General features: G+C 34.0%; 1 protein-coding gene and 1 long non-coding RNA gene across 2 annotated transcripts; both read left to right on the top strand.

The window, feature by feature from the left end:
- Positions 1–99: 99 nt before the first annotated feature.
- LOC136068271 (uncharacterized) lies at positions 100–1,524 on the top strand. Its single transcript, XR_010629656.1, has 2 exons — positions 100–695; positions 1,099–1,524. It is a non-coding gene; the product is annotated as an uncharacterized LOC136068271 (long non-coding RNA).
- A 6,785-nt stretch (positions 1,525–8,309) lies between these two features.
- On the top strand, positions 8,310–10,585 carry LOC112001973 (disease resistance protein RPM1-like). The gene is made up of 2 exons (XM_024034151.2): positions 8,310–8,514; positions 8,765–10,585. Exon 2 carries the CDS (start codon positions 8,861–8,863, stop codon positions 10,367–10,369), a length of 1,509 nt encoding a protein of 502 aa, XP_023889919.1. The 5' UTR covers positions 8,310–8,514; positions 8,765–8,860; the 3' UTR covers positions 10,370–10,585.
- The last annotated feature ends 5,121 nt before the right edge of the window (positions 10,586–15,706 follow it).

The following is a 15,706-nucleotide window of genomic DNA, read 5'->3' as shown; positions in this document are numbered from 1 at the left end:
CTTAAAACATCTATCTGTAAGTTCGATCAACAAAGATGAGGTCATCGATTTACAGCTCATTTCATCTCCTCCTAAATGTCTTCAATTCCTCTACATAATTGGGCGTTTAGCCAAGTTGCCTGACTGGATTTCAGAACTTCAACACCTAGACTCATTAAAGATTTATTGGACAAGGTTGAGTGATGATCCACTCAATGCATTTCAAAATCTACCTAATCTAGTGCAGCTCGTACTAGGAATGAAAGCATACAGTGGAGAGCAGTTGCAAATTGGGAAAGGGGTATTTTCAAAACTCAAGGAACTACCACTCGTAGATTTGTCTGAATTGAATTCATTGAATATAGAAAAAGAAGCGTTCCCCCTTCTTAAAAGCTTGCATATTGCGGATTGTCCACAACTGAAGGAGGTACCGTCTGGTTTCCAACACCTTAGAAACCTTAAAGAACTGAATATTACAAATATGCCCACAGAATTCGAAAAAAGTTTGGATCCAGAGCAAGGGTCACATTATTGGATCATTCAGCATGTACCATCCATCTTTCTCCATCACAAGGTTCGCAAAGGTTATTATGGCCATGAAAGCCGCAATCTCCGATCTAAGGATTCGGAGAGGTCAAGAGGTCAAACAATCAACCAAGATGATGACAACAAAAACAATATTAGTGGCGATGACATCAGCGCTTCAGTTGAGAAAGGTTAGTAAAATAAGTTTTTAGCGTTTTGATGAGATTTATGCTGCTACTGCTTTTATTTATTTTTTAAATAAAAATATTGGGAACAATGCTTTGAGACGTTTTCTATCTCAATCTAATTGTGATGGTTCTCTTGTCATTTTAGAAATTGTTACTATATATTTCATCTTTTATTGCTTTTAGAATCTGAATTTTCATATTATTTTCGAATTGCACGAGATCGATGAAAAATTTTAATTAGCATGTAGAGGTTTTATTGAAGAGGCAGTACCGAACAAATATAAAACTTGTTTTATTGAATCATTTAATTTTAAGATTTTCGTCTTTTAAATTTTTGTAAAGATACATTTCTTTTGGTCACATTAACGTCTTCCATTACTAATTAAAGTTATTTCCATTCGTGTAGGTAAGCAAGCAATTTCTACGTAGTGATGCCAATTGGAATTTGTTTGAATCTCTCTACATTGGATCATTCTCATGTGCACCTTAGTTTTGGAATTGTTGGACTTTATCTACCGACTTGAGCAGAGAGTGGAGACATAAATGTTGCTATCGGTTGGATTTATGTTCTGACAATCACCCAGAAGATTTGTGGCTTTTGAATTTTATTTAATTTTTTCAAATGCTTGTTATTGTGTCTTTGGTACTGCTAGTTGTTTTACCCCAAATAAGTGGTTGTCTTTGACATAATTAAGTACTTCTTTGTTAATTTTTTCCCTACTGCTGTGATCATTTTGTAACTCTTTATATATCCTGGGAAAGGATATGAACCTCTTTGAATTATGTTCTTTCTGGTTTTGATATCCCTCAATTATAAGATATTGCTTCTATCTCTTTGATCAAGTTTAGGATGGTCCAATTTTAGTAGGTCCAAGTCCAGAGTTCAGTACTATGGGCTGAACTAAGATTTCATTTTTGGGTACCAGACATAAAACAAAAAAAGTTTTCAACATGTGGGAATGAGAGATACAAAAGTTTAATATGAAATTAATTCATGTCAAATTGTCTAAGGTAAATTTGAAGCCCTAAGCCATTTGTCGTGAGTTGTCCACATTTGTCCTCCTTTCAAACTTGATTTTCACATTTCAATATTTTCACTCGTTTCCTAGTAGCGTTTTGTCTTTACTATTGAAACTCCCCCCACATGTTAGACCATGAACCTGATACTGAAATTTCACTTTTTCAATTCCACTAGTTATATTTTATTTCAGTTCATATTATGTCTTTTTATAGATGTACTTTTTTTTAGAGGAAATTTTGTAGGTGTACTTAAGTGTTATTATATTCATATATTTTATTTCTTTAATGTTATGTAGGGGTGGCAATTCGTGTTCGCGTGTCGGGTTCGTGTCGTGTCAAGTCATGAGTATTTGACTACATAGGTCAACACTAACCCGACATGTTTATTAAACGGGTCAAGATTTCTCAACCCTAACACGACCCATTTATTAAACGGGTCAGTCGTGTCGACCTATTTATCAGATTTTATCAAAATGAAAAAAAAAAATTATGAAAAAACAAACAAATAAATATTTTTAATATAAAATTCAGAACTAATGAGTAATTGTATCATAAATAATCATTCAAAACTAAAGTATATCCCAATATCACAAATAATCAATCACAATATGTCAGAAGAAAATAAATCATAACAACTAATATGTTTATATATACCTAGAGTTTGAAGGACATATTAGTAAAATGTCATTTAATTAAACAGGTTAGACAGGTCAAACGGGTTCTATGTGTTCAACACTAACCCAACCCATTTATTAAACGGGTCAGCCGTGTCAACCCGAATATGACACGAACCCGTTAAGCCTCAACTCATAACCTGCTAATTTCGTGTCATGTCATGTCGGGTTCGCGGGTCGTGTCAAATTTTGCCACCCCTAATGTTATGGACTTATGGTTATTAAAAGGAATAAGAGAAACTTAGGTGGGAAATTAACCTTAAGATGCTCAATTGGTCATTTAGTTTTGCTCAAAGTTAATTAAAATTACATTGATTAAACTAATGCAACTTGCAAGAAGGTATAATCTGTACAAGTCATGTATGTAGTGCTTTTTTTTTCTTGAATTATGACTCAATATGAGATAATTTAAAGTCAGCCCCTAGACAAAATTTTTTGATTTTGCCCCTATAGTAGTGTATCATATAATATACTTCTGGATTGAAGTCGTTCATTCTCAAGTCATGTATGTAGTGCTTTTTTTTTCTTGAATTATGACTCAATATGAGATAATTTAAAGTCAGCCCCTAGACAAAATTTTTTGATTTTGCCCCTATAGTAGTGTATCATATAATATACTTCTGGATTGAAGTCGTTCATTCCTGAATTTTTTTTATATCTTTCAATCTCTCAGTGTAGAATGATAAATACTAACGCAACTTGCGAGGCGGCATTATCTTTTTAAGTAATGCCCGAAGACAAAGTGCATGCCAAGAGGCCTAAGACCAGTTGTTATCTCTTTGATTTGGAATTTTATTAGAAACATAACGACATACACTAGACAATTTCCTAGCGCAAAATTGACTTTGGCGCTGTGATTTAAACTTGTGGTAAGATTCCTACACGACACATGTGCATTGCTCAAGGCTTCATAGTACTCACGATGTATTTCATAAAATACCCACACTTGAGAAAAAGAACAAATGGAGTAGTTATATGGGAATTTTTTTTTTTTTTAATTTAAGAATAGCCTCTGATAAATTTAAATTATATAAAATCTAATAAAAAAAGAACTTGAATACAAGAACATCACAAAATAAAATAATAAAATAAACACAAAAATATAAAACATTACAATATCATTCAACTAACAATAAGAAAAAGAAAAAAACGACTTACAAGAGAACTGAGAATGTTGATATGAGAATAATAATATGAGAGAGTTTGAAATGATGATAGAGAGGAGAAAATGGAGAGAGAGGCAAAGAGCAATAGATTATACTTGCTAAGATGAGTTGCCAAGGAGAGCTAAGTTGTTCTAATTGCAAAGTCGAAGAAAGCATAGCTAAGTTGTTCACTTATTGTTGTTTGGCTTAGTCTTGTTTTTGTTTGGGTTGTTTATGCTACTTTCTAATTTTTTTTGTGTTTATTTGACCTTATTTTTTTGTTTAGGGGGTTAAGGATTATGTTTGGAGGGCACATCCACAAGATTTTCAAAATAAATCTTATGTGACAAAAAATTATTGATGGATAAAAAAGTAATGTCTATTTGACTTAAATTAGAATCTGTAACAATTTAACATTTATAATTTGTTGTGAAAGTATTATAAATTTTTTATGAACGTAGCATTACTCTTATATTTGTTATACCCAAATTCTTGTAATTTTCAAGTTAGGGTGTTCAATACATTTTTTTTAGGGTGGTACAAAAAGATTTGTTTAATATATATATATATGTGTGTGTGTGTGTGTGTGTGTGTGTGTAAAATTTTTGCAAGCATTTATACATTTTGATGGGGATCAATCTAAGGTCAACTCGTCCATAATAGTCATCCAAGCAATCAAACCACATCTATAATAGTGGCATCAGATAACCTTAAGAGAGAAGCCTAACAATAGCATCATGATTGATACTCGTCCATTAGTAGCAAGACCATTCAATCTCACGATGGTCGTCTAGGACTAACACAAGGGGATGGATGACTAGAAGATACTTAGTAAATTCTACAAGAAAACTTCTCATAAAACTCTATGGAATCAGACCATGATACGCTGCTACTAAAACGTGGAGAGAATTCCCTATGATTCGCTCCACGTTTCTCATTTCTTTTATTAACCACATATATCACCCATGATTGTGGTGAATCTGAATAAGTAGACCCACTTCTAACTCTCTAAAAAAGGAACAAGTCCTATTCACCCAAGGTAAGTCCCACCATTTACTATTTTCTCTTCCTTATGTTCTAGAGAGAAAACTTACTTAACCGTTGAAAGGTCCATGGCTGGGTTACATCGGTCATCCTTGACAGTTCTTTCTTTCTTTCTTTATTTTTATTTTTATTTTTTTTTAAGGACCAAAAAGCCACCACCATAGTCCGAAGCATTCCAGCTTACTGATTTTCGTGCATTATCACTTTTTTTTTCTTTCTTTTTTTGGCAATTCAAAGTGTTCATGTGAACACCTTGACTTGAATGTGGAGCCATCACTGGACCCACAAAACCAGAGCATATGGAACCAGAGCATGATTTATTAAACATTGACGGGCCGATCAACATGTACATAATTAAGGTATTTTCTTAAACATTGTGTTTGAATGGAATATTTGATATTTTCCTAAAAATATTAAAATAATGGGATTTATGATCCAATCATTGTTAATTTTATTATTTAGTCTAGATAAATAAACCCCAATTATCCTTAATTTAACAAAAATTAGATATGATATTAACAGTAAATATTAATGAAAATTAATATAATTGCACAACTTATAGATAATAAATAAATTAAAATAGCAATCATATTCCAAACCAAAAAAAAGAATATATATATATATATATATATAGTCTTTTTCTAAAATTTTTATTTCCTATTAAATATAGTATTTCCAATTTAAAACATTGATCAAATCTCCCCATTTAAGACCCAAACATCTTTTATACTTTCCTTATTTTACTTCTAATTCAAATTTGAATTTAACATTAAAAGGAAATCTCTTGGCATCAATGACCCAACTTATTTAACTTATTTGAGTCAATATATCAAATTTTAGTGTATTAAGCTTGAATTAGGAAACATGCAATTAACCCACCAATCAAAGCCAATTTGATTTCCTTACACGTATGACTAAATTTAAAGGGATTGGTTTCCCTAATTTACCAAAATTTAATGAAAAGTTCTTACTTACTTTGTGCAATTAGACAAGTAATTAATACATAAAGAATGCAAAAAGAATACAAATTATACCCTTTAAAAAGAACAAAACTTAAGTACAATAATTTAGGTGTTGTTCCTTAGGTTCCACTCTTAAGATTTAGCCATATGGCTACTTAACTAAAAATACACTTCCATCCCATGAGAAAATATCCACATGGCAAAATCTTAAGAGGGGAATCTAAGAAACAGCAACCTAAGTACTATACCTAAGTCTTGCTCATTTAAAAAATAATTTCTTCATGATTCAATTGTGAAGGTGTCTATGAGTCTATCAATTTTATTTTGCATTTGATGAAATATGCGATACATGGTATGCTTGCTTGGATTTTGCTTATTTTTCATATTACCCTAAAATTCCACTTTGTGAAAAATGTAGAGGCAAAAGCTACTTTGCTAAATTGCGTGTGTGCTGAACATAGTACTGTACAATACTTGTATCAAAACAAAACAAAACAAAACAAGTAACAAAGAAAAGTGACCATTGTTAAAACATTGCTCTTTGGATCTTACAAAGTAGCACTTTACCTCTATTTTCAATGTGTTAGGCGAAGATCCATTTAGATAAGAGTGATTAAATTTTTTTTGTTGAAGCATATAATTTGATATTTCAATTTTGAGATTTTTACATTTTAGCCTTACTCATTCTTTACTTTTTTTTTCTCTTTTCTTTTTTAGTGTTAACTTCTTCTTTACTAATCAAAGTTTGTTCATTTGTGTTAGGTAAACAATCAAGTTCAACTCAGCAATGCACACATATATACGTTGCACACTAAGATCAAATGGCTCTAATAAACTGTAGTAAAACTGAAAACTGAAAACACTGTAGCAAAATAATTTTTAAATGTATGAATAGTGCCGTGGGACCTGTGAACAGTGCATAAACAGTGCCTTTTGTCCCCTGTACAGTGCTCACATATGACGTTACTATTCACAAACAATGCCTTTGTCCCCTGCGTAGTGCTCACATGTGATGTTACTGTTCACGCGCTGAAAAAAAAAAAAAAAAAAAAAAAAAAAAAAAAAAAATTTAGATTTGGGGTATTAACCCAAGATAGTTTTGAAAACTAATCAAACCCCAACCCTAGGTTTTCCCATCCTTAATCTCATTAAAACAAAGAAATTAAATTGTCTTTTAATTCAACTATTCAAATTCATTATTCAATAAATAATTGCAATTTAAATAATTTGATATAATATAATAGCTTTATAAGAAATTGGTGTATGATCTTATGTATATGTACAAGTACAACTAAAAAAATCACAAATACACGGTTCAAATTATAGATTTTTTTTTGAGAAAATGTTCAAATTATATATGGTATTAGCTTATACCTTTTTTAAACCATACAATTCTAAGAAATGTATGGCTTCTCATTATATATATATGATTTGAAATTTAATTGGATTTAGATTGTTCAATTTTTCATCTAATAATTCACTTGCCATAAAAATTTTAAAAATTAGGATACGTGACACAAAATTGAACTCCATTGAAATTAAATTTAGAATCTACTTAGATTTGGTCTCTTCGATTTTACAACTAATAATTTACTTGGTACAAAAAAGAAAATTTGGATGGAACATGTGACGTAAAATTGAGGACCCATTTAAAATCTAATTAAATTTTCTTTGGGTTTTAGCTTTTAATATATATATATATATATATATGTGTGTGTGTGTGTGTGTGTCTTAAATTATCAAAATGAATGGAACTAATATATTTTACTTACAAATATTTTTTTTTAAAAATATATAAATATTTTTTTAAAATTATTAATTGCCTAGATTTGTTAGATTATTATTATTATTATTATTATTTTAAATATTGACAATAACCCTAGGTTTTAACTAACCATTTGATCAACAACAGGTGAAAGATCCATTCATTAGATTTAGCAAGGCTGGCTTAAGGCATTTTGGGGTCTAAGATGGCTACCATTTGGTAAAAATTATTTTTGTTAATTTATTTTATTATTTAATTTATTTTTGTTATTATTTATAAATTTTATTATACTTTTTGACACTATTTATAAATCTCACTATACTATTTTAGCTAATTTTTACCTTTATTTATAGCATTTTCAACAAAAAATTTTTAGTTTCAATAAAATAAGTTAATTTCAAAATAGTTTGAATATCGCTTATTTAATTAAAAACTGAAAATTTATTATTGGAAACATTATAATAAAATAGTTTTTAAATAATAAAATACTGCCGTGAATCTGCGTTCTTTTGCCATTTGCTTGCAACAATTCCGTGGGTCCCCTCTTAAAACGCGTGAACAGTACTTAACAAAACGCGTTACCCAAACGCACGCGGCTAACTTATGGACTGAAATTATCGTGTACTCTTTATTATTGTCTTAGCATTTTTCAGTCCAAAAGTCTGACACGTTGTGCAGAACTTATCTGACTCAAATGTTAGAAAGAAGGTTTCTAAAAAGCAAAAAAGTTTAGAGAAGGTTGGTGGAAGCTTGATAATAGAGAAGGAATCCAGACAATCACACACAAAAAATACAAATCTGAATACACAGATCACATATTCAAAATTTTACCCATACCGTTTTCACTCTCTGTCTCCCTCTCTCATCTCTTTCTCCGTTTGTGGCTTGGTGCTTCTCCACTATAAGATTATGAAAATACCGAGATAGTATTTTTTAATTTTAATTATATATTCTTTATTTTATTTCCATTATTTCCATTTTTTTTTTCATCCATACACTTCTTATCTCTATCTTCAGTTTCATTTTTTGTTTCTACCACCAGACCCTCCTCTTGCTCTCTTTCTCTCTTTCTTTCTCACTCTCTCACTCATACTCATACAGACACACACCACAGAGATCGCCGGCAAGAGAGTTAGCCTTAAATCGGCGTTCACGCATTCCGTTTGTCCGCTCCACCACCTCTCGTTTGCCTCACCACCGCGTCTCAGATGGGTCAGATTTGCTTTTTTTTTTTTTTTTCCTGATTTGATTAGTTTTAAGATTGTGATTTGAGTTTATATTTTGATTTTAATTGAGTTTAGATAGAGATGTTTGAGAGAGAAAATTCTGGAATGGTTGAGATGTTTGCAGTCTTAGCCGTTGTGAAGTTGAGTAAAATTGAATATTTTATTACAGTTAATTGTTTTGCTCATGAACTCATCAGACCAAGAGAGTGACTGTTTTTTTTTTTGCTAATGAACAGTGAATTAAAGAGACTGCTGGAGCACGTTTTTGTGGGTTTGCTCTCCAAATTTTGGGTTTAGAGAGCTTGTTGGAGATGCTCTAAGAAGAAAGTCACATGGCGGAGACGGTAGTATCCTCTCTTATCGACAGGCTGGTTCCCTTGCTGACCCAAGAAGCAAAACTGTTACGAGGCATTCATGGAGAAGTTGCGGACATCAAAGATGAACTGGATAGCATTCAGTCCTTCCTCAAGGACGCAGATGCAAGGGCGGCAGCAGAAGAAGACACCAGTGAGGGAGTCAAAACTTGGGTGAAACAAGTAAGAGAAGTTGCTTTCCGTATAGACGTTGCCATTGACCGATACTTGCTTGATGTGGCTCAACATGATCCTCATCGGCGTGGCTTCATCGGTTTTGTCCATAAAACAGCTTACTTACTCAAAACATTGAAACCCCGCCATAAGATGGCATCTGAAATTCAGGAGATCAAAGCATCGTTTCAAAAAATCAAGGAAAGAAGTGATCGATATCATTTCAAATACATTGATCAAGGATCCGGCAGCAATGCTCCAAAAGCTAGGTGGTACGACCCTCGAAACGATTCTCTTTATCTAGATGATATTGACATTGTGGGAATTGAATTTCCTAGAGATAAATTGATTGGCCGATTGGTAAAAGGACCGCCTCATCGCATTGTGCTTTCAGTTGTGGGCATGGGCGGATTGGGCAAGACTACTCTTGTCAAAAAAGTCTACGACCACCAAACTGTGAGAGGACACTTTGACTGCCATGCTTGGATCTCAGTGTCTCAATCATACAACATAGAAGATCTTCTAAGGAGCATGATAAAGCAATTTTGTGAGGTTAATAAGGAGACTCCTCCTATGGGAGTGGACTCAATGGATGGGGTGTCGTTGATCAATAACTTAAGAAATTACTTGCAACAAAAGAGGTATGTGGTTGTATTTGATGATGTGTGGAAAATAGATTTTTGGGAGGATATAAAGCATGCTTTACTTGATAATAGCAAAGGATGTAGAATAATGATCACAACACGTAAGAGGGAAGTTGTTAATTTTTGCAAAAAATCCTCACATGTCTATGCTCATCAGTTGCAACCACTGCCTCCGGAGAAGGCATGGGAGCTTTTTTGCAAAAGAGCATTCCGATTTGACTTTGGAGGGCAATGCCCCACAGAGTTGGAGAAATTGTCTCATGAAATTGTCAATAAATGCCAAGGATTACCACTTGCAATTACTGCTATAGGTGGTCTTTTATCAACCAAGAACAAGACCTTGTTTGAATGGAGAAACTTGCATGACAATCTTGGCTTTGAGTTAAGAAGAAATCCCCATCTTGCTAGCGTCAACAAAGTTCTATCCTTAAGTTTTGAAGACTTGCCTTACCACCTCAAATCTTGTCTCTTATACTTTGGCATGTATCCAGTGAGTTTTTCCCTTTCACGTGGAATATTGATTAAACAATGGATAGCTGAAGGTTTTGTCAACAAAATAAATGATAAGGCATTCGAAGATATTGGCCAAGAATACTTGATTGAGCTTATTAACAGAAGCTTGGTTCAAGTGTTAAAAATAGGCTATGATGGAGTAGTTATGCGCTGTTGAATCCATGATCTATTGCATGAGATCATCCTACAGAAGACGGAAGATCTAAGTTTCTGTCATGTTTTATCCAAAGAAGAGTCTAGTTTTGAAGGACTAACTCGACGCATGTCAGTTAATAGATCTTCGCTTAGTGTGTTGGAGCAATTTAAGAAATCTCATATCCATTCTCTTTTATTCCTCAATATTAATGAATTTCCAACATCCTTCATCAGTAAATTTCTTCAAAATTTCAAGCTTGTGAAAGTATTGAATTTTGAATATACTCCACTAGATCATCTTCCCGAAGAAGTGGGGAATTTATTTCACTTAAGGTATTTAAACTTGAGTTATACAAAAGTGAAGACACTCCCAATCTCCATCGGAAAATTGCAGAATCTAGAGACTTTGTTAATGTGGCAAACGGCAATACAGGAGATACCAGTTACAATCAACATGCTTTATAAGCTACGTTGTCTTATAGTCTACTATTTTGATGCCAAGATGGAAATGAGTCTTAATATTATAAGAGGAGTTAAATTACATTGGAGTATTGGATGCTTAAAGGCACTGACAGAGCTACAATACGTGGACGCAAATAATGGAGGGGTCAAATTGATTGAAGAGTTGGGGAAGTTGAGTCAATTGAGGGATCTTGCCTTGGTAAACCTAACTAGGGAAACTGGGAGGGCTTTGTGTGTCTCTATTGAGAACATGAACTGCTTAAAAGATCTATTTGTAAGTTCGATCAACGAAGATGAGGTCATCGATTTACAGCCCATTTCATCTCCTCCTGAATGCTAGGAAGCACGGGTGCGTTTTGAGATTCGGGTGCGGGTGCGGGTGCGGGTGCGGGACTCGGCAATTTTTGAAAAAAGTGGGTGCGGGTGCGGCGGGACTCGGCGATTAAAAAATTATTAAAAATATTTTTATTTATATTTTTAATATATTGCTAAGCATAATTTTTCACATTATATAAACATATACCAAATTTAATAACTAAAACATGATGTTCATAAATAAAATACAACCCACAAGATTAAAACTAAAAGTCTAAAACATTCCATGATGTTCGAACAGCCCAGCAAGGCAGCTTGAATGGCAAAAATTGCATGATAGCCTTGGCTTTGAGTTAGGAATAAATCCTCATCTTGCAGGTGTTAGTAAAATTCTATCCCTAAGTTTTGAAGACCTGCCTTACAACCTCAAATCTTGCTTCTTATATCTTGGTATGTATCCAGAGGACGACTCTATAAGATGCAAAAGATTGATTCGACAATGGATAGCAGAAGGTTTTGTGAAAGCAAAGGAGGGTAAAACATTAGAGGATGTTGCACGAGAATACTTGACTGAATTAATCCATAGAAGCTTAGTTCAAGTAGCAGAGGTCGATTTTGATGGAAAAGTTACACAATGCCGACTCCATGATCTTTTTCATGAGATCGTCCTTCAAAAGATGAAAGATTTGAGTTTTTGTCATGTTTTGTCAAAACAAGAGTCAAACTTTGAAAGACTAACTCGACGTATGTCAGTAAATGGAGCTTCATATAGTGTATTGAAGGGATATGAGGAAGCTTACATTCATTCTCTTTTATTCTTCAATATTAATGAATTTCCAATATCCTTCATGAGTAAATTTCTTCAAAATTTCAAGCTTGTGAAAGTATTGGATTTTGAAAATACTCCACTAGATCATCTTCCCGAAGAGGTGGGGGATTTATTTCACTTAAGGTATTTAGACTTGGATAATACAAAAGTGAAGACACTCCCAAACTCCATCTGAAAGTTGCAGAATCTAGAGACTTTGTCAATATGGCGAACCGCAATACTGGAGATACCAATTACAATAAACATGCTTCATAAGCTACGTTGTCTTAAAGCCTGCTATTTTGATGAAAAGATGGAAATGAGTCTTGATATTGTAAGAGGAGTTAAATTACATTGGAGTATTGGATGCTTAAAGGCACTGACACAACTACAATTCGTGGATGCAAATTATGGAGGGGTCAAATTGATTGAAGAGTTGGGGAGGTTGAGTCAATTGGAATATCTTTCCTTGGTAAACCTAACTAGGGAAACTGGGAGGGCTTTGTGTGTTTCTATTGAGAACATGAACTGCTTAAAAGATCTATTTGTAAGTTCGATCAACGAAGATGAGGTCATCGATTTACAGCCCATTTCATCTCCTCCTAAATGTCTTCAATTCCTCCGCATAGAAGGGTGTTTAGCCAAGTTGCCTGACTGGATTTCAGAACTTCAACACCTAGTCTCATTACAGATTTATTGGACAAGGTTAAGCGATGATCCACTCAAAGCATTTCAAAATCTACCTAATCTAGCGGAGCTCATACTGGAGATAAAAGCATACAATGGAAAGCAATTGCACATTGGCAAAGGAGGATTTCCAAAACTCAAGGAGCTACGGCTCATAGATTTGTCTGAATTGAATTCAGTGAATATAGAAAAAGATGCGTTCCCCCTTCTTGAAAAATTGAATTTTGGGGGTTGTCCACAACTGAAGGAGGTACCGTCTGGTTTCCAACACCTTAGAAACCTTAAAGAACTGAATATTGGAGATATGCCCACAGAATTCGAAAAAAGTTTGGATCCAGAGCAAGGGTCACATTATTGGATCATTCAGCATGTACCATTCATCTTACTCCATCACAAGGTTCGCGAAGGTATTTATGGCTATGAGAGCCGCAATCTCCGTTCTAAGGATTTGGAGAGGTCAAGAGGTCAAACAATCAACCAAGATGATGACAACAAAAACAATATTAGTGGCGATGACATCAGAGTTTCAGTTGAGAAAGGTTAGTAAAATAAGTTTTTAGCGTTTTGGTGAGATTTATGCTACTGCTGCTTTTATTTATTTTTGAAATAAAAATATTGGGAACAATACTTTGAGTCGTATTGTATCTCAATCTAAATGTGATGGTTCTCTTGTCATTTTAGAAATTGTTACTATATATTTCATCTTTTATTTCTTTTAGAATCTGAATTTTTATATTATTTTCGAATTGCACGAGAGCTATGAAAAATTTTAATTAGCATGTAGAGGTTTTATTAAAGAGGCAGTACCAAACATACATAAAACTTGTTTGGGGAATCTGGGTAACTAGGCATAAGAATCAAACTTTATAGTTAGTTAGCCCGGTCCGGAAAGAATATAACATAGTAGCATCTTGAGCCTAAAAGAGGCGATTTCGGGTTTAAAAATCGAGCCTTTGAGGCTCGGTTTTTATGTTTTGTGGCACCTGACGTGGAAAGTTTCCTACGTGGAAATCAAGTCTTATAAACCTGGTTTTTATACCGAGCCTTAAAAGCTCGATTTCAGTGCGTTAATATGCCACGGAGGCGCCACATAGATCTCGACCCATAGAGACTCAGTTTGCTAAAAGTGAAACCAAGTCTCAAAAACTCAATTTTTGAAGACTGGTCCAAATCTGACACGTGGTCTGGGTCCCTAGATTCTGCTGTGAGTCAATCAATCCTTCCTTCTGCAGTGTCTCAGATTCTTCACGTGTTCAGTCTCTTAAGTCCTGCACATATTCACCCCCTCTCTTATACATGTTCACTCTCACTTTCACTTTCATTGATACACTTTCACTGGTACTTTCACTTTCACAGCAGCTTGACTGAGTCTTCCCTCTCTCACTCTCCCTCTCACTCTCATACAATCCCAGCACATCCTCATGTCAAGTAAAGGTCTCACTCTCTAGTTAGTTGTTGGTTGTTTGTTGTTTGGTTTTAATATTGTCTTTAATTTTTTTTTTTTGTTTGCTTGAGTATGAAATTATAATCATTGATTTGGTGATGTAATTGCTTCATTTTGGTTTTGCCATCTACTAAAAATATCAAATGTTGCTCCAAAAAATAAGAGCTGCCCCTTGCAAAAAAGTATTAAATAACTACTTAAACGTTGGTCTATTAGGTCCACCTTGGTACATCCAGTCCACTTCGGTCCACTTCGGTCCACTTCAGTCCATTCGGTCCATTCAGTCCAGTTTGGTCATTCACTCTTGTTGGTCCATTTCGGTCCCATAGGTACACTTTAGTCCATTCAGTCCAATTTAGTCCATTCGGTCCATTTTGGTCTATTAGGTCCACCTTGGTACATCCAGTCCACTTCGGTTCACTTCAGTCCATTCGGTCCATTCAGTCCAGTTTGGTCATTCACTCTGTTTGGTCCATTTCGGTCCCATAGGTACACTTTACTCCATTCAGTCCAATTTAGTCCATTCGGTCCATTTTGGACTATTAGGTCCACCTTGGTACATCCAGTCCACTTCGGTCCACTTCAGTCCATTCAGTCCAGTTTGGTCATTCACTCTTGTTGGTCCATTTCGGTCCCATAGGTACACTTTACTCTATTCAGTCCAATTTAGTCCATTCGGTCCATTTTGGTCTATTAAGTCCACCTTGCTACATCCAGTCCACTTCGGTCCACTTCAGTCTATTCGGTCCATCCAGTCCAATTTGGTCCAAGTTAATATAAATCATAAGAAAAAAATTAAAATAAAATAGTCATTTAACATAAACGTGTAACGTGATAAAACCATTGAAATCCCATCAATTAGAGTAAATATTATTCTCTAAACTCTGATTTCATTTTTTTGCTTGAGTATGAAAGAATGATTGATATATATTTAAGATGTATTCTTGATATATTTGTATTGTTAGGTTTTTAATGATTGTATTGTTGTTTGGTTTGATTTTTTTATTTATATTTTTGTTAGAGCTGATTTGAAATTTTGCAATGGGGTGACTTTTGTCTTTAGATTTTTTTTTGTGTTAGTATGAAATGATAATGATTGTGTGCGTGTATGTGATGTGGGGTGAGTATATGACTAGTAAAATATAGGACGACTAGAAGTCGTATATTTTATAAATATATAGATAGAAAAAGTTTTGTAATTGATGTTAAATGAAAGAGATAAAAATATGTCACTAACATATTATACTTGACTCTCTAATAGGTTCACAGTCTCTGAAGTATATTGAGTTAAATGTATATTTCGGTGGACCTGTTGACAATCCTGAAGGGATTGACGGATTCCCATTTAGAGGGGAGGGTATCGAATGCTACTACATGATGATACGTCGTAAGTTGAAGACGTTGGATGATTTGAAGAGGAAAATAATGAACGAATTGAATTTGAACCGTACTAGGTATGACATAAAGATTACTTATCGGTACCCACAAGAAGTCCTTCATGAACGGATAAATTACAGGTATATGGCAATCAAAGAAGACAAACATGTGAAGATGATGTTTAATAGGATCCAGAAAATGCCCCAAGTAAATGCTGCTGAGTTGTATGTACATTTGGAGGCGCTTGCAGAACTTCCTACTGAGAC

Source organism: Quercus suber, unplaced genomic scaffold (genome assembly GCF_002906115.3).
Source record: "Quercus suber isolate HL8 unplaced genomic scaffold, Cork oak 2.0 scaffold_107, whole genome shotgun sequence".
Classification (NCBI taxonomy): Eukaryota; Viridiplantae; Streptophyta; class Magnoliopsida; order Fagales; family Fagaceae; genus Quercus; species Quercus suber.
The sequence above is the reverse complement of the archived record's forward strand: the minus strand, read 5'-3'. Positions and strand labels throughout refer to the sequence as shown.